This window comes from Geospiza fortis, unplaced genomic scaffold (genome assembly GCF_000277835.1).
Source record: "Geospiza fortis unplaced genomic scaffold, GeoFor_1.0 scaffold413, whole genome shotgun sequence".
NCBI classification, from domain to species: domain Eukaryota; kingdom Metazoa; phylum Chordata; class Aves; order Passeriformes; family Thraupidae; genus Geospiza; species Geospiza fortis.
The window spans coordinates 1,949,466-1,977,417 of record NW_005054386.1 but is presented as its reverse complement, the minus strand read 5'-3'; the positions used below and the strand labels follow the sequence as shown (position 1 = coordinate 1,977,417).

The window sequence follows — 27,952 nt, the reverse complement described above, 5'->3', positions numbered from 1 at the left end:
GCATCCATTTAACAATATGTCTGGAGTTACACCTCAGATATCTGTTCCTGTTTCAAAAAGAATTTATTGTAGGCAATTGCTTAGAAAAGGGCGTGGGTCTCCTGAATCTCTGAAAGCTGTGTAGGAACCTAAATTTCAAATGGTTTCTCAAAAACCATCCTGTCAATTTGTACATTTTATGATCACCTATGCAGAGGAAAGATGCATAATTCTAGGTCACTGTTTAAGAAAGAATAAAAGTCACAGAATCTCTTTGTGTTCCATGGTCAGCTAATAAGTGTTAGTTTCCCATTTCTTCCAGAAATACCATTTTTTAACAAGGTAGAGGAGAAAACAGAGTGAGATTTTTGAGCTGAACCATTCTGTATTCAGGTCTATTTGTTTGGTATTTTGTTTGTTTGTGTTCTCTTTTTTTTTTCCCTTCTTTTTTTTTTTCTTTCCCTCCTGCAGTATGATTTCATGGAACGTTTGGATGGCAAGGAGAAGTGGAGCGTGGTGGAGTCGCCGCGGGAGCGCCGGAGCGTGCAGACCCTGGTGCAGAACGAGGCCGTGTTCGTGCAGTACCTGGACGTGGGCTTGTGGCACCTGGCCTTCTACAATGATGGCAAGGACAAGGAGGTGGTCTCCTTCAGCACAGTCATTTTGGGTAGGTACTCCCACCAGCTGGGCGCTTTTCCTCTCTCTTTATACCCTCCCGTACCCAAAGTTGGAATATTTTCCTGCAGTCCTCAGTATTTGGCCTGTTGGTCCTTATGTGATGCTATGCATTTTTTTCTCATCACCCTCCTCAGAGTCAGTGATGGGGTGTCCTGACTTTAATTCACTCATTGTTCTCTTAATATTTTAGCATTCCCATAGATCTCGAGTTTAGTTTTGGAAAACAAGGTTCAGAAAATTCAGTGTGGTTTGAAGCATTCCCCAGCTAATATTCCCCTGCCTTATCTCTGTCATTTTGATACTTTTTATTTGCTTCTCTGAAGATGCTTCTTTACACCCAGGTGGAATAGTATCCAACAGGAGAGCTGTTTAATCTTGGTGGAAAGACAGCTCAAGAAAATGATACCTGCAAATGAGATTATTGTTTGCAGCCATCCTAGAGATTAATCGAGCCAGTTAATTAGCTGTGTGTTGCTTTACAGCTCAACGTGGTGGAAGAACATCCAGCTGCAGTTTTGTTAGAATAGGATTACATTCAGTTGAGAATCAAACTGAGTCTAAATTCTCCAAGCTTTATTAGATTTGTTGTCCTTTGAAGCTCTTAATGAACTTTGCTGACTGTCTTTTCACAGTGTATGACAAATTCTGAGGTATCCCTTTGTGATGTTCTGTCCTGACTGGTGAAGTCTGAAATGGCACGGTGTTATAAAAATCTGTAATTCCTCTTAGTTCAGGGAAATTGTAAAAAGTAAAAATGAGGTTTTAGATTTGATGAAAAATAGTCAGAGGTGTTTTCTAGTCTTGCCTTATTAATAATATGTAGCTTAGGGTTTTTTCCTTTTACATTAATATAGCATTCATTTTGTTGGCCTAAGTCCCAAAGGGTATAGGTGGATAACCAGTACTGTCATTAAGTACAAACATAATTGTTTCTGTTACCCTGAATTAAGATGAAAAAGATACTTTTCTATGAATGTTAAAAAATGAATATATATATACGTAGTGGTTCCACAAAGTATCAATTACACAAAAAGCTTTTGTATCACTTCTCTAAATTCCTCCCCTGCCAAGCCATGACATTATATATTTTTTCCCCATATTTTCCCATAGTAGGCTTTTTCCATTTCTCTAAAAACAACAATATTTGCGTTCATATCTTGTTATGCCCCTGTTGTGCTTAGAAAACCTTAGGATATTATAAGCTGCCCTTTACAGGGTTGCCTGGTCAAGGCTATTGCTTTCAAGAGCATCAAAGGTGTAATAGCCAGGTAGGCTACTTGATAGAGCAATGATAGTGATTGAAATGAAATCTGGAGAAAAATACAGTGTTTTATCTGGTTCTACACACCTTGTATCAGATGCTTCATAATGAAAGGCTCTGAGACAGCTGAACATCTCTCTGGTGTGGAAGAGGAGGAAGAATAACAGAAATTGTTACCTTTAACTACTAAATTTACCATGATTTTGAATACATAGAAAATGCTTTTGTGTGCCATGAAGCAAAATAATGAATAAATCTATAAACAAGCTTCTTCATGAGACAAATTGATATCTTTGAGCATTACATTTCAATTTTTTTCTTTCCATTGTTTAGATGACTCATTTCAAGAGCCCAAGCTAATGACATCTCTTTAAAAATTTGCTTTAGACATTTTGTATTTGGTGTCCTGTTACTGTGAAATTAGATTTAAAGTTCTACTTGAATCCTTTTCTTCTTTGCAGTTTAATTTGACAAATAAAAATACTCTCCATAGTTCTGCTGGTTCCAAATCCAAATTCTCTTTTCTGTGTTGTACAGCAGCTTGATTTGGTGCCTGGGACTGTCAGAACCATTTAGTTTGGAACCACAGGTCCCACAACAACAGAGTGTGATAGTGAAGAGTAATATTCCAATTAGATTTTTGTTCCAATAATTCACTGTTGAAAATATGTTCTGCTGAAATCCAACAGCTTTTAAATTAAAATAATTTAAAGAATTAATTCAAAAATGGAATTTTATTTTTAGATTGTTATTATGCAAAGTAGTGTATGCTTTATCCAAATGATAACAGAAATTGTGGAAAATAAGTATTTTGGTGCAGCTGAAATATTATCAGGCTTATGTGTCTACTCTTCTCATATCATTGAGGTCATCAACATTTCAGTCAGTCACTCAAACTCTGATATTAAACTTTGTCCTGTGTTTTACAGAATTCTCCTTCATCCTCTCGCACAGCCACCTGCATCTTTTTAGTTCATTTCTTTAAGGATCGAGTAGATTTGCCAGAGCAAAAGAGCTCCTCTTTGTCATGTTCAGCAGATACTTTTGTCAGCTTAATTAATGAGGCTTTAAATGCCTGTAGAAGGAAAAGAAGACAGAGTCCTTGGGATGATCAGTTTCCCATGGCAGGGTGGTGGAGCAAGAACAGTGTCATTGCAAAAGGGAGAGTGTTGATTTTCCTGAAGAAGCATTCTGTTTGCTGCACCATATAAACTCAACGTGGCTGTAGAGGTCTTAAGAGGTCCTGCCTAATTTTGGAACAGAGGATTTGAGCACTATCATAAGAACTTGGGTTCTAATAAAGCCCAGAACTTAATATATGACTTTAGTGTGTCACCAGATCTCTACATGTACTCATGCTCTCATGAAACTCTGTGCATTCTGCCTCACCTGAACCTTGTCCTGCTAATATTGCCAGGGGTTGTACTTCTAAGTATCGAGGACAAATTAAAATGGAGAAAAAATAAACAAAAAATCTGTAGCCTAAGTAGGCACCAACCAATTAATGTGCTTGTGATGCTTTAATTTCAGACTCTGTGCAAGACTGCCCACGTCATTGCCATGGGAATGGCGAGTGTGTCTCAGGTGTCTGCCACTGTTTTCCAGGATTTCATGGAGCAGACTGTGCTAAAGGTATCATTTTCCCTATATTTACAAATAACCACAGTGTGTGTCTGTCATCTATTGATCTACAGTGCCTGCTAGCTAGCATGGGTCTGGGCTAGATTCAAATAGAACAATTTGTTTTTTTTATTCTTAGGTCTAAAGTTAAATATGTTCAAGAGGAAGTATTGCCACATTTCCAATGAGCTTGCGTAGCTACAGCCTTTTTTTGTGGCAAAGGTAGTAGACAGAAATGGCAGAAAATATTTATTTTCTGGAAAAGTGGATGAATTATGAATGCTTTCTGATAATCATTAGCTGGTCTGCAAGAAAAGACCGACTGTCTTCATTGATAGAGTCTAGTACATATTCTGACTTGCCTGAGCCTTACTTATAGTACAAAGCATCTTTCTTGCATATAAAATTACTCTTTGACCAAAGGAACTTTGCCTTTTGTAGAAAAATAGGTAGGACCTGATAAAATCTTAAAATAAACATTTTGTGAAATGTCAGTTGTAAATTTTAACAACTAAAACTGGGAAATACACTGCTATCAAGGATTAAGTAGAAATCTAAATGACATCTATGGATTGGCAGTATGTGCTCATTAAGTTTTTCTGAGAGTTTTGGATAGCAGTGGTAGGGAAAGGATTCACAAAGAAGGACCTCTTCAGTTTGTACAGCCAGTTGCAGATGTGTTGTTTAAATTCAGTGGCTTGGTTGTATTCCCCTCTGCTCCTGAGCACACTCAGAACATTTTACAGTTTGCTTCCTTCTTAGTTTGTGTGAGATTTAGGCACACTACTAATATCATGCTTACAGTTATTTTCCAGGGGATTGTTAGTGTTCCAAAGGGGAAAGCCTGGTGTTTGAAAGCTTTTTAAGATAACTTGAAGGGCCTTAGAAATTTGCTCATTTCTTCTTACACACCTGATGCGGTCATGAGGAGAGTTTGTTGTGCCCCACCTCTGTCACTGCTGTGGCACATCCATGTGTCTAGGAAATACTCCTTGAGTAGCTGCTATAGTTGTACTGGAGTGAGTAATTTCTGGGTTTTGTCTCCACACTTGGCTCTTGAAGGTGGCCCAGTACAAAAAAAATAAAAGGAGAAATAGAGACCCCAAGGGCCTTGAAAAGCTAAGGCTGCTATTTCAGCATTCACCCTGCTCATTTTACAGAACATTCAAATAGTTGTTTGATTACCTGAGAAATTAAGACAGCTGGTAAATCTGGAGAGGAGATATCTGTACTGCACAATGTAAATAGTGTGATAATGTGAGCTATAAATACAGACTGACAGCTCTGTGCATTTCTGTGGTGTTAACCTGTGAAAGTATGCATGCAGTGACTGTGTGCTTCACTGCCACCCTTCACACATACATGGCCATTATATCAACTCATTTGCATTTTGAGTTGTGCAGCAATCCTGCATTGTCTACTGAACCTCTGTGTAGCACTGTATGCTGTGTTAGTGCTAGAAAATACTTCGTTCAGGCTGTGACAGATAAATAGCTTTCAAATAGGGTGCTTGTCAAACTATTTGTCAGGCTTCTCCTGCCCCTCAGTGCATTCCCTCTGCTTCCTGCTTTGTCCTTTCTGTGTTGTCTCTTTCCCCTCAAAAGCAGAAATAGTTTCATGGAAGCTTCCTTCAACTCTGGTACTGTTTTCTTGTCAGACATCATGGTATTTCTAAAGAACAAAGAAGCTTGAAAAACTGCACAAGATGAGAACATGGGTGTGTTGACAGAACTCGTGTTTCTGTGCTGGAACAGCTGCACAGTGTTACCCTGAGAGCGGGGTGTAAGGGCTTTTTGCCTCACCTTTCATGCCTGTTCTCACAGCCACAGGCTTTTCTGCTTACTTGAGTGCTCTTCATATGTGAGAGCAGTTTCAGAACTCAAAAATCAAAATTGGAATTCTATGCAGAGTAAAACACAGTAAAATGAGATAATTACATCTTTTACATGATATTACATGTATGGACACATGTTTAATGCACATCTAAGATAATGTTAAACTTATATTTGACCTTTCACAAGTATGGAAGGTTAATGGTTTTTTTAAATTTGATTTTTTCAATTATTATTTCCTTAGTAATGCATCTTTCAGTATCTCATTTCTCCACCATAAAATAAGTTGAGTCAAGACTCAAATGTGGAGAAAATGTGAGCAAGCTCCTCAGATGGCTTTTAGAACTTGGTCCATGCAGTAACAGCAGTCTGAGAGCTTCCCTTTTGTGTGAACCCCAAGTCTGACAGATATGAAACACAATCCTTCATTCCAGGGCTGGTCCTGAGGCCATCAGAGGCAGTGAGACATCAGGGGAGTCTCTGTGGCAGGGAGTGCACAGGGACCCCTCCATCCACGTGATTCTAAAAGACAAAAATGAAGGAAAGCTGTGAGACACAGCGCAGATTTGATTTCAGATCCATTAGTTTCAAGAAAAATTATGAAAATTATTGGAAAGAGATGAACTTTTGGCCCAACCCACAGGGTGTAACACACTTTCATACCCTGATTGAAATAGAACGAACTTCACCCTCTCAAACACTCCTGCCAAACACTGTGTGGGGTATTTCTCATTCTCATTCTGTGGAAATAGCTTATTATCTGGTATTCAGTATCAGCAGATTTACTCCATTCTTGCTTAGGCAAAATTCCCTTTGGAGTTTATCCTTATTATGGTTAAAGAATTTCATCTAACATACAAAAAAGGTAATGATACATTTTGATCTCACGTGGATAAGATATGGCATACAAAGAAAAAGAAAATCTGATAATCAAAGGATAATTCCATGCAGAGATGTGTCCTGATAAAGCAAGTGTGTACAGTTAAAGCCAGTGGAAGATTTGCTGTGAATTGAACTGTACTGTGAGTAACCTCTTGTCCAGAACTACGTGTAGGAGCTGTTGGTGAAAAGTGATTCTCTGGCCAAGGATCAATTAAAGAATCAGACATGCAGCTGTGATTATCTTAATTTTTTGGTGTGTTGCACCTTTTTCTATTCATCTCTATTTTTCTGTAAGCTCTGTGATATAACCACTGAAATATACCAAGAAGTCCTTCTTGCTTAGAATTGTTGCTGTTTATGTCTGATCCTAGTTTGGATTTTCAAGGTCTGTGGTGAATTTGCAGCAGGCATCCTTCAGCATGTCCTGCCTTTCACCACTTGGGAATGGAGTTCAGTGCTGCAATGAGTGGAGTTCTAGAAGTGGCTCAGACTTGGCTATAATTTCATTTCATCTCATAAGATATTTGAAGGGCATGCAACTCTTCCACTCCTTTAACAAAACCACTTCCAAAGACTCTGTCAAATACTGTTTTGCAACTGTGAGCAGAGCCTCCTTTAATTTTGCATTTTAAAATACTTGGATTTGCATCATAAGCATCTTTAGCTAATCTGAAAAGGTGAACAATGCACCATCACATAGGATTTCTACATTGATATGATGAGCATAGCCTGCTAAGAGATGGTGTCCAATTTGTGAAAGAAGGACAAAAATGGAGTCAAGTAGCTTATGTCAACTGCCATGAAGTTGCCATTTAGCAGATACTTCTAGTTGATTATGCAATGTAATAAGAAACATGTTTAATATTTTAATCTAAATGAAATGAAGGCTTTTGGATTTTTTTTAAACCAGAAATTTGTGCAATGTTTGATCAGTTGACTTTTTAATCTGATTTTAAGAACTCTAATTATTCAGATTTATGTTATTCGCAATTTCTTTTCCTGTTCTCCTTGTGTGGGTTTTTCATTATTTTATTTTCATTCTGTTTGTTTTTGGCTTACTGGCAAAGGACGGCGCCACTTTAATAAGTATAAAAAGAAGGGTAGGTTTTTTAAAATTTCTTTTTATTTCTTTTGCAACATCTATTTAGTTTGAAATAGTTACAAAGCTGTAACGTGTAGTCTCTCTCTCTTTAAATTTATTCTAATGGATTTGCTGTTTGCACCACAGTAAGAATTCCTACCATTGCCATTTTCTTTGTTATGTGTGGGCTATTAATCTCTGTATAAAAAATGTAAAAAGCTGTCAATTAGTAGGTAAGTAAGGTATAATTATTAGAAGTAGCAACTCTTGCATTTTTTGTAGTTGTTATCTAATTTCAGTTGTTTGAGACTCATCTTGCTCTGAGGCTTTTCAGAGGCTTCTTGCTTTGACAACAGTGCATAAAGTAATGTTTTTTCATCCATGGAACACACTGCTTGAAACTGCTGTCTTTGTGCCATGTCCAGAATGTATGCTCCCAGTGGCATACAATGTTCTGGGAGTGATTGCAATGGGGACAACATTAATTTTTGGGGTGCATCCTGCAGAATAACTCAGTACCTGGTTCATTGCTCTAAAGAGCACATGGCCCACAGGAATGAATGATGTCCAGCTGGTCATGTATAGGAGTGTACATCTCCTCTCTGTGTGACTCATGGAAACACTACTTGTCATCAGAACTTGGGCTGAAGTTTCAGGAACTGGAAATAGCTTAAGCAGACAGAGGCTGCCTGGACTCTGAAGGAAAAGGTGAGGGGATGCTGAATCCCTTTTTTCCTCTGCCTGCCCTGCGCATGGCCATGGCCCCACAGAGGAGATGGAAGCTGAGGTGAGGCAGCACTTTGGGCCTTCCATGGCACAATCAAACTGGGGAAAGGGCCTTGAACCATTGAGGTGTCTCCCTGCAAATGCAATAACAGGTTATGGATCAGAGAAATGAGAGCGGGTGGATCTAACATGATGATGCCATCACCAGATGGGTTTGCGAAGCAAACAGCTGGAGAGGAACAGAAGTATGAAAAGTGCCAGGTTTGTGGTATTATTACAATGTTGTCCTGAGCAATAATATAAGTTAAATGTGACCTGTTGTGGTTAATCCTTTACACACAAAACAAATAAATAAAAGCAGCACCTGACTCCAGGGATGTACCGCCTCAATACAAGTTTAAAGAGAATTAATGGGAACCAATTGACAGATATGAAGATGCAGGAAAAAATGGTGATAATGCAGTGTTATAAACACACAGCAGTGTGACTGTTGTCATCTTGGGGGAGCACTGTGGTAAAGGCAGTTTTAAAGAGGGGTGATGGGGCAGATAACATCTTTTGGATTGTGGAGGGAAAATGGGGCCTTCAGAGGAGAGACTGAGCACAGGAAACAGCTCAAAAAAAAAAAAAAAAGGCAGTTCAAAAATTTCACTTTCAAAAGCATCCTGTCCTAAGTTCTAGAAAGGTTGAAGTCAGAATTCAAGCAGCGAGCAGTGTGGGCTGAAGGGGGTCTGTAAAGGAAGTTAGAGCATGAAGTGCATGTTCCATAAGATAAAAGACCTGAAACAAGACTGGGAAAGAAGAGCCACACAGCTGAAGGTTAGATTAATAAATTAACAATATAATTAGTGAAGCAGTGTTGCACATAAACATGACTGAAGAAGACTGAATTTATCAATGTGAAGAAAAAGGTGTTTATCTAATATAGATTTTATTTACTGGAAGCCTGGGCAGTATTCTGACCTAGAGATGCAATGCAGAAAAAAGTCCATAAAAATTTTGTCAAAATCTGAATGTGAGGCGAGAAAAAAAGTAAAAAAAAAAAAAAAATCCAGACTATGAACCTTAATGAAAAGTAGAATGATGGTATTTTCCACTTTGATAGAGCAAGAATGCAGGGTAGGTCTGAGACAAAGTGAAATAGAGAAAAAAAAAAGGTAAACCAAAGAAGAAATAACTATTGGTAAGCATTTTAGATGTTCATAATCATAGCATACACTTACAGTGTGCTGTTGAAGGAAGAAAAAAAAGTGTGCTTTTCTCTGGAAATGCTGCATCCCTGACTTGTCACCCACACATATCTCACATCCTTTCTTGCAGTTGACAGAATCCAGCATGTTCAGTTTCTCTCTTTGTATCTCTTTCTGGGTGGGTTTGTTTTTGGGTTTTGTGTATTTATGTGTGTATGTGTGCCAACTTCTGTGCGTGCTGCAGCAGCAGCACAGCCCTGGCTTGTCACTCAAATCTTCTCTCACAGTGGGTGGAAGCATCATTTTGATACTTGAACAGACAAGGCTGCCTTTGGCAGTGTTCCCCACCCGCAGTTCCCACCTCTCTGACTCAGTACCTTAAAGTGCTGTTGTTATAAATTTTCTTCTTGTTTTCCCAGTCTCATATTTTATTAGCAGGCTATTTTCATTTCTTGCTAACTGGTCATGTCCTCAGTTGCTTTCCAGGTTTTTATGTACAGGGCAGTGATTGCCTGCCTGCCCTTGTTTTTCTTGGTTTTACAGAACTGCATTACACTCTAAAAAGGAGCTTGTGCCATTAACTCTGGCTAATATTAATTACAGAATAAATAAATAGACATGCAGCCTATTTTGACAATGACTGACAGGCATTGCTGTCTATCAGCTGCTAGCTGGCCTGCATGAAATGAGATAGTAGCTTTGATCCAGTGTCAGGCAGACAAGGAGAGCCAACACAAAATCCATCACTGCAACTCTTTCTAATTGGCAATTTAAGCAGGAGCCAGGGGCTGAAGGGGTCACAGGCTGAATTCTTTCAGATTGTGAGTGCTGATGGCTCCAGAAGGGGCTCCGGGCAACAGGAGCCATCGTGTCTGGTCTGAGCTTCCTCATCAATCCTCAGGGATCCTCCTGGAGATTGGAAGTAAGAGCAGGGGGCTGGACTCTGGAATTCTACAGCAGATACCTTGTTAAATTTGTTACAACACAAGGCATTTAACACATAACATTTCACTGCTGCCTAGGAATGTGTACCCGTCCTTTCAGTACAGTGTAGATTGAACAGGAGGATTAGCAGTGCTCAGATTGCTCCTTTTTCTGCACCAGGCTGGAACTGGTGCTCATACCCTCTTCATTCTTTGTAAGAGAGTATTTGCAAAGTTGAAATAGCACCCAGGAGCTGCTTGTAGCATTGGGAATACTTGAGGAAGCATACTTTAAGAATATAGGTTTCAACATGCAAAATATTAACTTCCCATTGTTCTTAAAGTTTCTGCAGCTTCTGCTGATTCCAGCATTGATTTAGGGTTGTAAAGAATTTATCTGCAAAAGATCTTGTCCTGAATCATTTTAAGTGGAGATTCCCCTGTTGCTTAGAAGTACATCCTTCATTCTTTTTGTTATGGTTGGGCCTCTACAGGGAAACAGAAAAGCTTTAAACTTTTTAAAGAAATGTATTTAATGTTGTTAAATACACCTATTTGTTGCATCTCATGTAGTAATTTATTAGCATGTTTTCTGTATTAAACAATCAGTAAACTTACAGGCAAATTTCTCCATGGGAATTACATTGTCCTTTCATATATTTCTGAGTTCATGCTGCAGCCTATGAACTTGAAATTATGTATGATTCCTTTTCCCAAAGAGCTTGTAGGATAGTGGTGCAGCTAAGAAGGCAAATTTATTCTGCAGGAGAAAATTTTAGACAAAGCTGAAAGGATTAAGAAAAAAAATGGAGAATACTGAGGAATTCAGTAATGAAGGAAGAAGAAAATAATTGACAGAAGTCACTGATGCCAGTGATGGGCAAACTATGATAGGTGGAAAGTGAACATGTAAGGAATTATAATTCTCTGATTTCAGCAAACACTTGGGTATTTTTGTGTGATCATTCACTACCCCACCTGGAGAAACTCAGGGACTAAAGAGAGCCACAGGCAGTAAATACTGTAGCTGAGCTGGAACCGAATTTTATTGGCTTAGTATTATAAGAAAGTTTGCTTTGCTTATGTCCAAGATGGAAAGCACATGGGAACACAGTAAAATCTTCTTAATGGATTTTTCTTCAACAGCATTATGTAATATTTTCATGCTTAATAAAAACTGGGTACATTAATTTGATCTCTCACAGCTGCTTTGAAGACTGCTGTGTTATCAGTTACTTCTCTTTCTTCCCTTCTTAAACATATGCAGCACAAACACATCTGTTTGCACAAATATCTTCTGTTTCAATGGAGTTCCAATAAATAGAATATTTCAAAAGGTTCTGAGTGCAGCAAGGAAGTGGACATCCATATAAATACATGCAGGACAAAAACCATTGTGCAGCTTAGTTCGGGCAAGTCAAAAAGCTTTTTTCCCTTCATAATACTTCCATTGGTGGACAAGAATTTCTCTGTTCCCACTCTGCTCTGCTGAGCTGAATTGTGCTCGCTGTGCTGTATGCCTTGTAGTTTGTTTTTCTGCTTAATTAGTTAGCTTATCTAATTGTATTGCAATCTACATTTTGGTTTTACTTTGCTTTGTCTCCCTGGAATTGTACTGGTGTTTGTTTATTTCATTAAGTTCTAAGGGTTCGTCCTGGCAGTTGTGTTGGGATCTTCTTGGAGTCCTCGTGATGATGGTAAATGTCATTGAAGTGACTATGATTAAGTAGTATTGTAAATCACATTATAGAAATACAGCTGTTGGCAGACATCCTTAGACATTTGCCATCCCTGAATAACAGAAACAGCCCTGAATCACAGCCTCAGATTTCAGCATGCATGACTTTTTTCACACCTACACTATATCTGGATTCAAAACTGTAATTTAGACATTTTCTATATTTAGTTCTTACTTCAGTAAGATTAAATTCTGTTAACTGTCATCCCCCTTCTCTTTCTCAAACAAACAAAAAAATCTCTAATTCAAACGTAGAAAAATGTTTAAATATCTGCAGCTACTGTGGAACTGTGCAGTTAAACATGTTATGATTTAACTTTTCTGGTAGATTTAACAAGGCAAATAATAGTAACTGAAATGAAACCAAACCAGCCTGCATTTTAAATACCCTGAATGCTGCAGGCTGTGGGTGCAGTCCTGCATCTATTGCACTGCTGTTTAGCCACAGCCAAGCCACGACCACAGGAGCAATAATTTTTACACCATTCACTAGGAATGGTGTAAAACTTACCAAAAATATTGGAAGAAATATTTCACTATTTTTGTTCCTTTTTCTAGAAACATAAGTGATTTTGTGCAGTTAGTGCTTTTCTGTTATGGATCACAACGCTTATGTTTGGAAGGGAGTTTCTGGTTTTTGATGTTTGTCCTTACTGCTGCTGTTTGTGAGCATCATCTCGCTGCTGCTTTTTTCAGGCATCGTCTCTGTGACTCCTCACTGACTCTTTCCACTGAGATAGCAGCTGAAAACTCTGAAATAGTTTAGTTCTGCCTTCCTCCACAGTTTTCCTGGTGATGAAGTTATCAAAACATAGGAATGAATATCTACATGCCTGTCTATGACAGTAGCTGATTTCAACATCTGCTGGTTCCCATCTGTTGGTAGGAAGTAAAACTTATTTCTCTGCGTGGTCTTGTAGCACCTTCACTGCTTTTATCTAAAGCAGGAATTTCACAGCTCTGATTCTGTGTTACTCACAGAAAAAGAGTTGGTTTGGTTGCTTTGGGTTTTTTCCTTCCTTTTCAAAGGCATAAAATTTGTGGCAAACTGATCAGTCTTATTCTTCTGTGGTGAGTCAGAACCACAGCAAGGGAACTTCCATTCCCTTGAATGCATTGATGCGTGTGAAAGAGAGATTGAACTGTGCTGCTCTTTAAGGGTGCAGCAGAGAGGCAGGACCTGATCTGGGTTGGCTGCAAATCACCTTCTGTACTGTGTGGGGAACTGCACTCTTCCCTTAGCACAGGCAGCAACAGTGGCAGAGCTTCTGCCATGGTGGAGAAAGAAACAACCAGGCTGACCAAGAGTTGAATCCAGAATGTACCGACAGGATAAAGTCCTGGCACAGCTAACTGATTTATCCAGTGTCATTACACTCAAATGTCCTCTTTTGTTTCCATCTCCAATTTGTAGTTTGTTTTATGCCACTTGAAATTCTTTTTTTTTATGTGCAGCTGTGCCTTCTCCAGGGAGACGGAACAGTGGCCTCCTTCCCTCCCTCCCCCTGAAGCGCTCCAATATCTTTATCTAAGATCTTTTTTGGTGGTTAGTGAGATTGTCTAAGCTCATCTTCACAAAAGCAGTAATGGGGCTTCAGTCCTCTCAATCCACCATTAAAATAGTTCTGAGGTATTTGATATTGGCTTAGTTTTTATTTCCTTATTCTTATGTACTGCAGTGTTATTGTCACTGAAAATATTATAAGGTTAAATAATCAAGTAAAATTTACTTGTACCAACTGAGCAACCTCAGAGAGACTGTTTTAAAAAATTGTTCCATTTCTGGAAATTGGTGCTGCTATGGGAAGACACATTTGTATTTCTTAGATAGATTTTTTTGTAACAGTTGTTAAGCTAAGCAATTATCTAATGGAAACAGGTACTTTGTGCAATGGTAGAGGAGGGAGCAGCAAGTGTTTTCTTTTTGATGGATAGGCTCACACTGAAGGCATGAGAAAAAATATGACATTTGTGATAAATTTGGGCCAAAGCAAAAGTTTGCTGAGTGTTCAGAAGAATGTAAATATTAATTGTGCAGTTAATGCTGTCCAGTCACTTCTATAAAAATCATCCCATTTTTTTTGTAGAGCAGCTTAAGTACTTATCGATTGAGAACTTCTATAACTCCCAAAATGGAGGCATCCCCATATCTCTACAGGTATTTTAAATGAATTGAATTAATCATAGGCTTAAAAGTCTCTAGTGATCTTCGTTAAGTTTCCTGGGTTTAATTAAAACATCTGTGCAGTTTTAATTTATCGATTCATCCAACTCATATGTCATGTTTTTAACACACCCCAGCATGCTCTGCATCATTTTTAACCCGATTTCCACTTAACTAAAGCAATTAAATTCACCCCGGATTAATTAAAGCATCCATACTTTAGTGCTTAAGTCAGCGTGTGCTGCTTTCCCCAAATGGTTTCTGAATGTCAGAGATTTGACACACCTGATGGGTTTTTTGTCCTTCTGGAAATTCTTCTGTGGGTTTCCTCCTCGCCTGCTAATGTGCATTTTGGCAAAGCTTGGTGGTTCTGGTGTTGGGCACCTGAGGTAGGGAGAGCAGAGCTTGACTGCTGGGAGAGGCTTTTCCTCTTGATGCTGACCTGGTGCCAGCCAGGGCAGAGCAGCACTGCTGTTAAACCATTTAAATTACTTCTGTGTTCTGCAGTCAAAGCATTTCATGGAGTAACTGCTAAACACCTCATGCCAGTGACAGTTGTTCACAGTTGTTCGTTCTCCTGCCTCTGGGTGAATTTCTAGATGATTTCTGCTTGGAAGAGCACAAGCTCTTAGAGCAACCTAAAAAAGACTTTGTAGATCTTTCTAATTGTCACTGTTCTTAAGAAGATTTCAGCCTGATGGGAGTTAGTGAATTTAGTGATCTCTGAAGAGCACCAGACTAGTCAAACGTCATTCTTCCTGACTGTGCAAATAGCACATTTGTGGGGCACAAAGAGCAGGTGAGAGAACAGAGTCTAGGATTCATTCAGTTTCCCATTCCAGAATGTTTTTCTTGGGCATGATTTTGCTAGGGTGGAGCAGCTTCTCCCAAGGCAAGTAGCATAAAATTACTGCAAACTAGTAAAAGAGAAACAACATAAACCATGAAGTGGTCTTAGAAGTTATTTCAGATTTTCATATCCTCAAATAAACTTCAGTAAAAAGTAATAAGTTTGCAGACAAGTAGTGAAATATGCTGCCAACTGATTGAAATAGGTTTAAACAGAAAATATGAAGGGACGTGTCAAACAAAACCATTGTATTTTCAGACTACAACTAATAGATTTTTATGTCTTCTAATTTTTTAGAAATGTCTGTGGGCAAATACTTGGTGTAACAAGGGATATGATAATTAAGGGCAAATATTTGGTGTAATGTGGGATGTATAATAAAACAAGGGATGTCTCAATACTTTTTTGTTTATAATATTAATGCAAAGTCTGGAGCCAACATTTTCAATCAGGTTGACAGCAATTAATTTTTTTAATAACTGGGCTGTTGTTCTAAAATGCAAATGCTTTTGATTCCTTTGGGTATAGTGATTTTGTTGATTTTAGGCCATTTAGATTAAGATTGTTCATACATAAATAGGTATGACTTCATTTTAGGAGAATGGGAATTTGATTGTAACTTTTGCAGTGAATCTAAACTTATTTGGGGCTTTGGTTGACAGTTGTAGGATTCAACTCTTGCATCTGTAAAACAGATCTTCATCTGCTTTACTTATTAATCTAATCTGTCCATTGAAGAGAAATTAATATGTGTAGTCTAAATGCTGCATATGGATCACCAGCATAAAGACCAAAAAGAGAAAAGTGCCAGTACAGTGTGACTCTGCTCTCATCTATCACATTAGGAACCAGGCAGTTGTACACAACATTTGTCTTGGCTCTTTCCTCTATTTTGTGCTCCAGTTTGGAGCTGACCTGGAGTGCATTTATAGGCTTCAGATTAGACTGTCAAAAACTGGAATCCATCTTCTTTATATGTTGGCAAAATCGTGTGCATAATCTCTCGGCAGTAGCAGCCTAATCTCTGCTAAAAGGAAGTCCAAGTGTGAGGTATTACAGAGTCTGAATTAATTATCCCCTAGAGGAACTGCACCCAGAAGGGTCCCTGGTAGGGCTCAATGCTAAGAAGTTTGACCTACATCTGTCTTCAATTCAATTCCTGATGGTCAGTGCAAAAAAAAGACAACTTCTGTTTCATTATGCAAGTGTGCTTGCATTACCCACTCCTTTATATAATAAGGAATTTGTGCAATTCCATGTCCAAAGAGCATAGCAAGGCTGCCCAAGTCAGTTCAGTGAATTTTTGTGACTGAAATTTACTTCCTCCTCCTAAACAGGAGCATCTACAGATAAAAATAAATATTTTTCTTAGGTGTGGCAAAATTCTGTACAGTTCAACAAGGACAGAGCATATTTTACGTAGGAGTATAAATAGTGTCTCTTCAGAATGCTTTTTTTCTGAATGTGTTTGTTTGTTTAGAGGAAAGGAAAGCTGTAATGGCTGAGACCAAAATTCCATTTCACCCAGGGTTTCAGCTGTGATGGTGACATACAGCAGATAGCTGAGGGAGAGTAAAAGTTTTATTTGTCTTTCTTGCTTCTCCATTAAATTCTTCTGGTTCCAGAGGTAGTGTGTGCTGGGACTTTCTACAACAGACCAAGCCTCTTTGTGTTCAGTAGCCTGTGCAGATTTCCATTCCATGAATTTGTTGAAATTCTATGATCAATCACAGAATGTTCTTCCATGAGTTTTAACTTGTCAATTAATCTTGTTAAAACTGTTTAATGGAACAGTCAGCAGTACTCAGGCACTGTAGATAATTTCCAAGTGCTCTTTTACTTCAGTCTTAAGGTCGTACTTGAACCCTCAGTCCTGATTTTCCATACTATTTATGTGGTGAACAAACAGCCAAGCTCATCTTTTTTGCACTCCAGCTTGTGGTAAGGAAAATGTGGTTTCTTTGCAAGATTGGGGCTTGCAAGCATTATGGATATAACCACTCTGACCCTTACCCAGAACTTGCTGCAGTTTTGTCATGGGCATCTCACCAAAAAATTCTGTGATACATTAAAAAATTAGATGGGACCAAAAATTATATTCTTCCTCTGCCGTGTTTTAAAATTTACATTTGAATGAAAAGCTGAGCTGCTTGCAAAATAAGAATAATATAAGGGCATTGCTTTTGACCTGGTCCAGGACAGGGAAGCTTTGTAGATGCAAATTCAAAAACCCTTCCAGTCTGCATATATTTGTGCCCAGAGACCCAAATAATTTTCAAGAGAAATATACCAATTTGTCTGTTTTACGAGGAGGAACTGAAAAAAGTCTGCAGTAGAGAACTGACAGCCTAGATCCTAGCGGTACAGGACTCCCTCTGCGCCAGGGTAATGTTTGCTCTACAGCAAGAGAAACCCAGCCAGAGCTCTGCCTTCCCATCCTGTTTGGAGCTTCAAGTAGCAGGGGAAAGCCTCTCAGCCCAGCAGCTGTGTAACTAATCCAATTCTTCAACAGCCTCCAAGTGTTTGTCTCCTCAGACATCCTTTGCTGGTTTCTTGCCATGCTCTAGAAGAACTGCTCTGGTGAGTATGTGTGTGTGGACACTGGAGGGGGGTGCAAGGAGTGTGTGCCCAGACTGCAGCTGGGACACAAAAGCTGGTGCCTTTTGGTGCCAGACTCTTTGGGCATTATCCCCTGGCCATCTCTGCTCCTCATCTGTGTGTCACAGGCTGTTACCAAATCACCTTTCCTCATGCCTCAGGGAATATGAACATTACTCCAAAACATCCTTTAGAGAGAGAACTTTTAGGGGGATGTTTGGCTTCTCTTTCCTGCTGCATCAATGTTCTCAAATACGTGCAGGACTCAGGGGTCTGTACAGTGTCTGTTCATCAGCTGAGCCCCATGTTAAAAATTTAGTCTGATTTTGCTCAAATACAAGTAAAGGGCATAATCCCATAACCAAAGAACATTAAAGGTTAATAGCTGTTGTGCTCATCCAGACCTCACTCAGGACATATACCTTTGGGCCTAAGTTGCCTGAGTGTTGCCATGACTACTCCTGAAGATCTCTGTCCACCTTTTGCCAGTGCTGGTGTAAGATATGCAATCACTCTCTCCACAGAAATTAGATGGAGCTTGGTTGTTCCTTTACATAAACCACTTTCCTCCACATTGCTTCATCAGACTTTGAGCAATCAGTTCTGTCCTGGACCAGGAGCTTCCCATGGGGAAACACAAACAGTCCTAGATAACAAGAAATCCAGAATATTATTGAGGAGTTTGTGCATCAGCTGAAGCTGCCAGGATGTAAAATGAGGGTAGAATGGTTTGGGTCTCATCCTGCAGCAATATGATCTAGGAAATAGGCATAGCAGAACTCTTTTTAGGCTACCTGCTCCTGTTCTCTATAGAAAAGCAGCTTGATTCTCTCTTCCTCACACAGGACAGACTATAAACCCATAGCAAAAACAGTCATGAGGAGCTATTCATTACAGCAGTGACAAGCCAGCTTCTTGTAATAACCTGGACCTTCTTGAATTCTTGCTTACATGTTTCTCCTGCAATCTTAGTGACATGGTAGTCTCAGAAATGCTAAAATCTGTCCCAGAATCTTTCATTTTTCTTATTCTCAAAGTGATATTCCTATAGTTTGCACAATAACTCCAGTAGAGGGTTGTAGTTTAAACTGTGGCTTTAAGTTGCAAGTGCCTTAATCTTAGCTGTATCCACATCATCCCTAAGGTTAAGTGACAGATTCTCTTGTTTGTCCAGAGTCAGTTCTGGTGTCACTGGCACTGTGACTGCCCTGGCAGACCCCTGAGGGCAGATTGCTGTTCAGCTTACAGACAAGCTGCACAAGGACTGAACAGATCCATGAACCACAGCAAGACCTTTGACCTGATAGATACATGAAGAGAGGAATGAAAAGCTGTGACATGGCTTTCAGCTTTTCTTAAATTCCTGAAGCACCATAGCAGAGTCAGGGAACATTAAAAAACTCTTCAGCCCAAGAGCCAGCACCATCCAGTAACCTTTCTTCTGCAATGCCAGGCTCTGGAATCCCAGAAGCTGAACCATGCAAATCCAGGTCAAAAGCAGGAGCCAAGAATGGTTTCCCCACAGACAAGTTCCAAATAGCAGATACCCATCACCTTTAGCTGGACTGCAGTTACCCATTGCTTAATGAGACCTGGGGACAAAGCAAGCAGAGAAGTGATCTTACAGCAGGTGTCTGGCACAGAATTACAGGTCCAGACCTCTCTAGCTAGGTCTAGACTGGTCATAGTTGAGTAGCTTGGATGTTTCCTGTTGTTATGGTTTTCTCTTTCTTATTTTTACAATTGTTTGTTTCTGCTTAGTCCCTCTTTCAAGGTAGTGTGCTGTTTAAATAGAGTTATTGTCTTTATTTGAGTTTTCATGCTAGAGGAGAGGTTTGCAGAATAGAAATCATTTCAGGAGTTGATTCGCATGTTGATCTGTAAAACAACAAAACAAGAAGAGCTGTTCCTCACTTGCATCCAGCTTGTGATCAGCTTTAAATTTTTGTCCTTATAACTACTTGAACAAATGTGGTTTCTCCAAAGAAACTGCCTAATACCTATTAGATTGTCCAAAGAAACTGCCTAATGCCCACGGATTCATTTAGCCTTCCTGGGACCTCTTCTTTCCATGCAGCTTTATCACAGTGTGGTGAGGAGCTGGGTGGGCTCAGCAAGTGTGTCCTAGTGCAGTTGGGGAATGCACACTGAGAAACCATCAGCAATGACAGCTCTGAGTCTCTGCAGTGCCATGGAAACATGGAGAGAATTTGCATCCAGCAACATTTACTTCCTTCTGTGGTGGACTTCACCAAAGGGACTGCAGGCTTAACCACTCCATACCAGAGCCTTGTCCTAGAGAGATTTTTTTGTGTTAAAGTGAGTTCCAGTTAAAAGACCAGGGTATGCAAGATGACACCAAGAAACTCGACATTCATGATCACTCCAGGTCTTCAGGCCAGGCTCCCTTCTGATCACTTGCCCAAAATCCTCTACACCGTGCAAAGAGAGCAGGACAGGAATTATTACCTTTCTTATTTGAGAACATGTATCAGTGTCAGCCCAAAACAAGCCTTTAAATTGCAGTGAAATGGAGAGTTATGGACAAAGGAATTGTGCCCCCAGATCTTCGTGGCCAAAAAGTGGCAGTGGTGCTGGGTGGGTCCCTTTCTTTCTGGCTGCCCTGGTGACTTGCAGGAGCTGCACACCTGATCAGAAAGGCTGTGCTGGGAGCTGAGCCAGGCTCCTCAGGGGAGCATGCAGCCAGAAGGAATAGTCATGCAGCATTCAAGTTGCTGTTAGTGTGTGGTATATCGTATCATGGAAAGGTGTTTGATGCTGAGGTGCAAAAAGATGTAGGATAGACTGTCCTGGAGTGCAGTGTGAGGACAGTTTGTGGTATTTCAGCACAGCTGGCTGAGTAAACTTAGCTCAGAAACCAGCAGAAATTTATCATCAACTTTTTCAGTGAACTCAGTAAAGCACTTGTGAACATATATCACATCTGAAATGAAAATGTTGCTTGTTGCAGCAGACCTCTCATTAGGGTAGAAATGAGCCAAGACACAGACTCTCATTTAACAGCATGAAAAGTGTCCCAGTTTATTCTCCTTTACAGCTTAGCCACCCTGACTCTGACCACAGCAAGCTGCTGCTTTTGGCTCCTCTGACAGCCCCTGACTGCTGGCTGTTCTGCAGGAATGTGACTGCAGTGTTTCCTTGCTGCCTCTGACCACAGAGGCTCAACTGTGACTGCAGGCTCCAGCAGCAGCTCTGACTCCATCAGACCCAGACAGGTCTTTGCAGCAGCAACTCTCTTCCTTGTTTCCTTCTTCTTTGTGTCTCTCTGGATCTTTCCTTCTTCCTCAGGGCTCCTCTACCCCCAGGCTCTCCCCGACTAGCCAGCCCACCCCTTCTATCACACTTCTCTTTATTAATCACAGCTGTGACCCATTAAGGGCAAGGCTGTTCTTCTCTGGTAATTAGTACAGCTGTGAACTACCAGGGGTGAGGTCACTTGTAATCCCTCCTGCTACACGTACAGTTGCTGATGGAAATTATATTTTACTCAAATTTCTGTTCATTTTTGCATATGAAAACATCTGGACAAAACTTAAAGCAAGTGAGAACACCAGGAATGAAGTAGAATGAAGTTCTCTTGCTACCAAGGGATGGATAATATGGATCTAAGACATAGGAGCAGTAGCAAACCCCAAACTTCAGCATACTGACTTTGAAATTGTTCTATGTAAAAGAAAAATAGGCCAAAAATATTATACATATGACATGCAGCCCATTAATCTGTAGTTTTATTTGAAATAATTCTCAGCACTCTAAATTTTAGCTAACTTTTCAGGTTGAAAATCTGAATTTTATTTTTTCTGATCAATTTTTTCACCTATCAAATAAGAAAATTCACAAAAAAAAAATCTGTCCTGAAATGTGTTTTTGCAGCAGATCAGTGGGACAGCTAAGATTAATAAGGATTGCAGGGCTGAACAATGGAGAAGTTGAATAACTGGACCATTGCACATTTCTTTGTAGGAAATCAATTACTTGGGTTCTTCTTGATCATTGGGGTTAAAGGGATAATAGAAGCCAAGAAGGCATTAGGACCTTTTAATGATTAATAGTAACTTTAGAGTATATTTTTGGCACTGTAACACCGGGTGTTCATTTCTAATTACTTTGAAGAGGGAAAAGACGGGGAAATACTTTTCTGTCTTTATCAAACTGCATCAGAGAGAAGAGCACAAAAGTGCTCCAAGCTTTTCTTAAAGACTCACTTCATTACTCCCATTTTTCTGTTATTTCTCTGGGTTTTTTTCCATTTCTCTGGCTAGTGACCACACAGCCAGTCTTTGACAGGCCCAGAAGTTCACAGATTGCCATGTTCCCAAGGGAGACATGGGCACACAGAAGTGAATATGACTTAGGGAAACATTTATATGCACCTGGGTTTTAATTAACCACTTGTTTCTTTCCATTGCTCTGCATATGTACAACATCTGATTCCTGGCACCCAAGACCTACTGACTACTTTTATTATTCATAGCTTCACTTTATTTGCATAAATGAATATTTGCTGAGAAAGTCTTACCCCCTTAATAACACAGTAGTGAGGGGTAAGGGTTAATGGTGCTTTCTTGCCAGTACACACAGGGTAAAAGCTGTCACTGGCATTCAGGGAAACAGGGCTCAGCAGGGATAGTGGTGCCAAGGTGCATTTGTAGTAGCTGAAAGCTTGTGTCATTCTTGTGTTCAAGATTCTTACTGAAAACCAAAGGGTCTAAAAAAGTTTGGGGACATGACATTAAAGAAGTGTTACGGTAAATGAAAGATGCCATATAATAAGCTGTTGTGGGGACTGAATGTTTTGTGTTCTATCTGTGAAAATTGGATGTTACCTAGAGAAACAAAGCAGAGTAATGTCAAACTCAAATCTATTCACAGTACCCCATTAGTTATCCCAAACATTATCAGTATTCTCCAAAGAATAGGAGTTGTAGTCTCAGAATGCCCAACACATATGTGCTTTATTAAAGAGCAATCAAATTATTTGTTTGGGAAATGAAGAACTGAACCACTACGAATTATCTCAATTTTTTTTCCCCAGTAACTGAACATATTTGAGTGTGTGTGATAGTGGATTTTTAGTGCACTTTTACACAACTACATGCATGACCCTGTGTGTTGTTTTTCTTTCCTTCCGTTTTCCAGCTGCCTGCCCCGTTCTGTGCAGTGGCAATGGTCAGTACTCCAAAGGCACCTGCTTGTGCTACAGTGGCTGGAAAGGTCCAGAATGTGATGTGCCCATCAGCCAGTGCATTGACCCCTCATGTGGAGGTCATGGCTCCTGCATCGAGGGCAACTGTGTCTGTTCTGTGGGCTATAAAGGAGAAAACTGTGAGGAAGGTAGGATATTTATTTTCTCTGTTGTTAGTTTGTTTTCTGGGTTTGGGAGCTATTTAATGGCTAGGGAAAAGGGAAAGAATGGAATAAAAATCTAAGCATAAAACTGCTGTAGCAGGTAAAAGAGGGTAAAAACGTAGTCCACCACAATCTTACTGATCTATCAGAGTTCAGACCAAACTTCAGGCCTTCTGTATACATTGCTTTGCAGTATTAAGAGTGTCTGCCACAAGTAAACCTGAATAATTCCTTTGTTGAAGAGCAAAGAAAAATCTTTTCTTATGGATTATGTTTACTGAACAATTTAGATGCGAAATGCAGAGGAAAAAGGAGCAGTGGTAGACAAAATTGTATAGCTTCAGCTTCACACAAAGCACATATCAATCACTATTAAGACAGAAACTGATGAAAAATATTTGAAAGACTTGGATATCCATGCTACTTACAGACTTAATGAGGGGCAAATTGCTCCTGTTGGCTGCAATCATATGGGATTAAGCAAAGGTAGATGGCACACATGAACAATAACTGTCCTTTAATGCAGAAAAGCTTTTCAGATTCAGTGTCCAATTCCTTGAGTATGAAGAACGAACAAATTTTTTAAAATAACCCATGCAGAATGGGGTCATAGATTAAGCTCAATAATGGCTGTTTTCTGTTAGAATGCACAATGTAAATTGGACTCCTTTTCTTTTTAAAATATATTACTGTGCTCCAGGTTTTATTAATCCTTCAAACAGAGAAGCAGCTTGAGTACTGAAGTGATAGGGCTTGGATATCATGCTGCTAGGTCTGAGGAGTCTCTCTGGATTATTCTGAATGGGTTGCAGAGCTGTATTGATACTGTGTGTATCAATTTTCATTTTACCCTATAGTGAACAGCTGTCTCCCCTATCAGAAAACAAAGGGAAGAAAACTGTAGATAAACAAACCACTAAGGGTTTTATTGTCATCACCTTTAGGAGAAGATGTGGAATTAGCCTGAGTGAACTTGTGGTAAAAGGAAAAAAACAAACAAACCAAGGATCCTCACTGGTGGGACTGCAGTTGTTTGTTCAGTTCATTCCTGTCACCTTCTTCCACTAAATCCTCTCAACACTGGTTGTTAGAGCTTTTCTCCAGAATTCAGTTGAAGCCAAGAGTTTTTACATTGTTTTTAATGTATTGTGTTTTAAACTATACCCAGAAAATGCTGTAATATCTTTTTTCCCCCCTTAGAATTTATAGTTCTCAGTTCACCCTGAGTGTGTGATACTAGATTTTCAAAAATTATCTGAAATGCCTTGCTATCGTTCTCATGAAAATCAAAATGGAAAAGACTGTCTTCCTCATGCTCTACAGCACCCAATCTATTCCCCAGGACTGCAGAACCTCTCTTTCTGATACTAACTGCAACTGTTTGCTTGGTCTCATTAAGTTTTATAAATTTCATCGTATTTTCTGTTGTTGTATAAATGCTTATGTTATTAGAGAGATTATGGTAGATAGCCTAAAATTATCTTTGTTTCATTTAATTCAGGAAATTTTACCTTGCAAGCCATTCCTCCCTCACTTTGATTGTAATTTCCAGGTACTTGCATGGAATTCTCTCTCTGCTTTCAGTTCTCTAGAATGGCTGTGTTCTGTCTGGGCCATGGATCCCCATGGATCTATCTGCCTTGGATCCCCAAACTCCTGTAAGAGCAATAGGCTCCTGTAGTGCTTAATCCATTTTATCCTCAGGTGAATGGAAGGGTGAAGCAGAGACATCAGCAGCTCCAGAGAACTTTCTAGAAAAAGCCAGTGCAGGCCTTTTTACAAAGGTATTGGGTTAACTCCAGCCAAAATTGGGAGCACAACAAATCTGTCAGTCAACAGAGCTTTTTGGGAGGTGAATGGCTGTGTGAGATGAAAGGATATACATTATTTAATCAACACTGTGCTTGGAAGGATGCGTTTCTTCCTAAAAAGATAAATGAATTACAAAGGCAGGAGGTATTGATTACAAACTTGGAAGGGGCCAATAACATGACAAGAAAGGTTAAAGCAGCCTTTTGCATATATGATTGGGCAATAAATAAGTCGATGAATTAATTTGCAAATAAATAAAAATCAACCACCATGTTTCTACTCTAAAATTCCATTTCTTTTGTACATATTTCTCTCATTAATTCAAGTGCTGTGGGAGAAAGGGTACACTATGAAGTGGTGTCTGTCTAATTAATCATCTAGTCTTAGTTAAAGTTTTTGCATTAATAGAAATTTTACACTTTTAATGGTAGAATGATAGAAATAATATTTCTGTATTTCTATATAATATATGAAATCTCCTCTATTGATTTGAACTTCCAAAAGGAATGGCAAAGGTTGATTCATTTGCCATTTCCCAACTAGGATATTGAATTAGAATAAGTGGGTCAGCGTTTTTTTTTTTCTTCCCAATAGCTTTTTATTTCTGATATTCATCATGGTTATATTGTTCAAACAATTTACCTGAAATGAAAGTGACGCCAAAATCAATATTTTTGATGCACAATTTTTGCAGCATAAACACTGTTTTTCTATTAACAAATTTGCACAGAAGATGAAGTGGGGTATTTGTCAGGCTTCATTCAGTCTACTTTGTGGGGGGACACAAGTGAAATTGCCAAATTAGGTTAAGTTAAGGGTGGTTTTCTTGTCACTTTCCTGGTTGAGTCATTTTTCAGTGACATTTAACTTCATAAGTGCAATTCATGGCTCTTTGGGGACTTCATGGTACATATTGTTTGAAAAACTCCTTGACCTCCTTTTTGTCCTTAAGGATATAAATTGCTTTCAGTACCTTTTTTTGTCAAATCTACAGAGGGCCCAATACTAAATGAGCTCTAATGATCTGAGCTGCCAGGGGGCTGTGAGTTCCAAGCCTAACATACTTGCTAAGGTGCATTCTCCTTTGTTTAAACACCAAAGAGGGTCCGTGGATAAATCCTGGTTAAATACCATTGTAAACCCTGCTACACCTCAGGGCCAGCACCTCTGCAACACAAGTCAGTGCAGTTCTGTTGCAGGTAATCACATTATGCTAATTTCAGCAGCGAGGATCTGGCCTGAGATGATAACTCTGAGTATGTATTAAAATAGAACAAGATTGGAGCTCAGAGTAAAAACTCTCCTCAGTTTAAACTTTGAAAGCTGCTACTTACCCAGATGATAGAACAAAACAGCTGTAAAGCACATTTGTCTGGAACAAAGGACAAAGGTGTTTAGTGTGTTATCCTGTAAAACAAGGGAAATTGGGGGCTTAGGGCATTGATAGGCTCATTCTGTAGAAATAAATCAAAGCTGCATGAGCACTGTAATTCAGGATAGAGGGAAGACAGTTAATTTATGTAGCAGAAGGTGGTGTTTTTCATATGCTCCACATTCCTTTCATTAGTGCTTTCATTTGAGAAGGAAGATGATACATTCCTGACAAGGAGAGTACATTATGAGTTATCATTATCTCCTAAAGTTAGCTGTCCTATAACGATGTTATACACATAGTACCCTTCTACATTTTCTATTAAAATATATATCCTAAAAAAACCCAGAACAGACCAAATGTAGGAGGAAAGTGACCTTCATCTTTAAAGTTCATTGACCTAAGTTTTTGTGTACTTTACTTCTTTATTCAGTCAGAGTGTTTTATCACAGCTCTGTGTCCGTTGAGTTCAACAGCAGTTGTACAAAATTTTCTCTTTGGATGCGTTGTAAACTTCAGGCAGGTTATAACTGGCTAAGCACAAAGAAGGAGTAATCATAGAGGAGCAAGTACTCTGTGTAATTTAAAACAGTTTATGAATTTATCAGCTTTGAGGTGAACCACAAACCAATCTTGGTTTACCTATAAATATGAAATTGCATTACAATATCTTCATGTCCAATTAACTCAGCTATAAATCTGAAAGAAGAAAAGGAAAAGCAAACCCAAAATGATAGCCAATGTCATCATTAAAATGAAAATCTTGTAAGAAATTTTACAGTCATTTCTTCCTGTACTACTGTATTCTGAATTCTATACTATTGTATTCTGATAACTCATTTTATTGCTTCTCTAAATGCACCTGTCTCAATCCTCTGCCTGTATCTAATCTATATACTTGCTTTAAATGTTCTACAACTAAATAAAATAGTTTGACAGGGCTCTATGTTTATAGAAAAGTTGAGATTTGAAAGATCAAGTATTGTTCACATCAGGTGGAGTGAAAATGTCTCTGCCTTAATTTAGAAGGATCAGTTTGGAAAAGATGAGAGATAAATCACTTTCATTATAAACTCAGATCTTCCTGGAGCAGGAGGAGAGAACGCAAATCATTCTTGGTCTGCTGTTGTGAGCTAATATATACCAGTCATGAGATGAATTCAAGTTATTTAAGACATGAATTTGACCTTGACCTTCAATTCCACAGCAAAAGGTACTCGGTAAAGCCTCCACGTGGGTATTGGCAGTAAAGCACAGTATTGTTATACAGATTCATTATATAAGATAAAAATTTGGAAACTCATAATATTACTGATAAAGTTCATTTGAAAGACAGCTTGTAACATTCCTTTATAGGACTGAAATAGCAACTGAAATTCCATTGCATCATTTTCCATCATAACTATTTTCACTTTGTTGTTTCTGGATTGAAATCCATATCTGTATCTGGTTTTACTTCTTTAAGAGAAACAATCTCCTGGTTTAGAATATGTGTTGAAGAAACCAGGGCTCTCAGTTTCACAGCTCAGATACTAATGGACCATGGATCAGACATTCAGAAGTGCCTGAATGATTAAGAGTCTAAATGAAGCTGAAAGCCACTGACATTCTGACTTCTGTGTACTGGAAGTGGCTGTCTTAATGTTCAAACAATGCTGTAACATCTTAATAGTAATAATAGCAGTTTTTATAAAGATACTCCAAATAAAAAAATCCTTTAAAAGTGAAAATTATTAACTTATTTTGTACTTGAAATACAGTACATGAGTCATTGGAGCTTCAATGTGTTTCAGAAGAAATGTCTCCAGGTTTATGTGTGGAACTCTGACTATATATATATATATTTAAGTGCTATTTTTAAGTCTTTATGCTTCTC

At 38.9% G+C, this 27,952-nt stretch overlaps 1 protein-coding gene across 1 annotated transcript in view; it reads left to right on the top strand.

Moving 5' to 3' along the window:
* Positions 1–27,952, top strand: part of TENM2 (teneurin transmembrane protein 2) — a 613,414-nt gene that overhangs the window by 505,745 nt on the left and 79,717 nt on the right. The window contains exons 9-11 of the mRNA XM_031060588.1: positions 451–646; positions 3,449–3,550; positions 22,683–22,877. Of these exons, the coding sequence (XP_030916448.1) occupies positions 451–646; positions 3,449–3,550; positions 22,683–22,877 (493 nt within the window). The remainder of the gene's footprint in view (positions 1–450; positions 647–3,448; positions 3,551–22,682; positions 22,878–27,952) is intronic.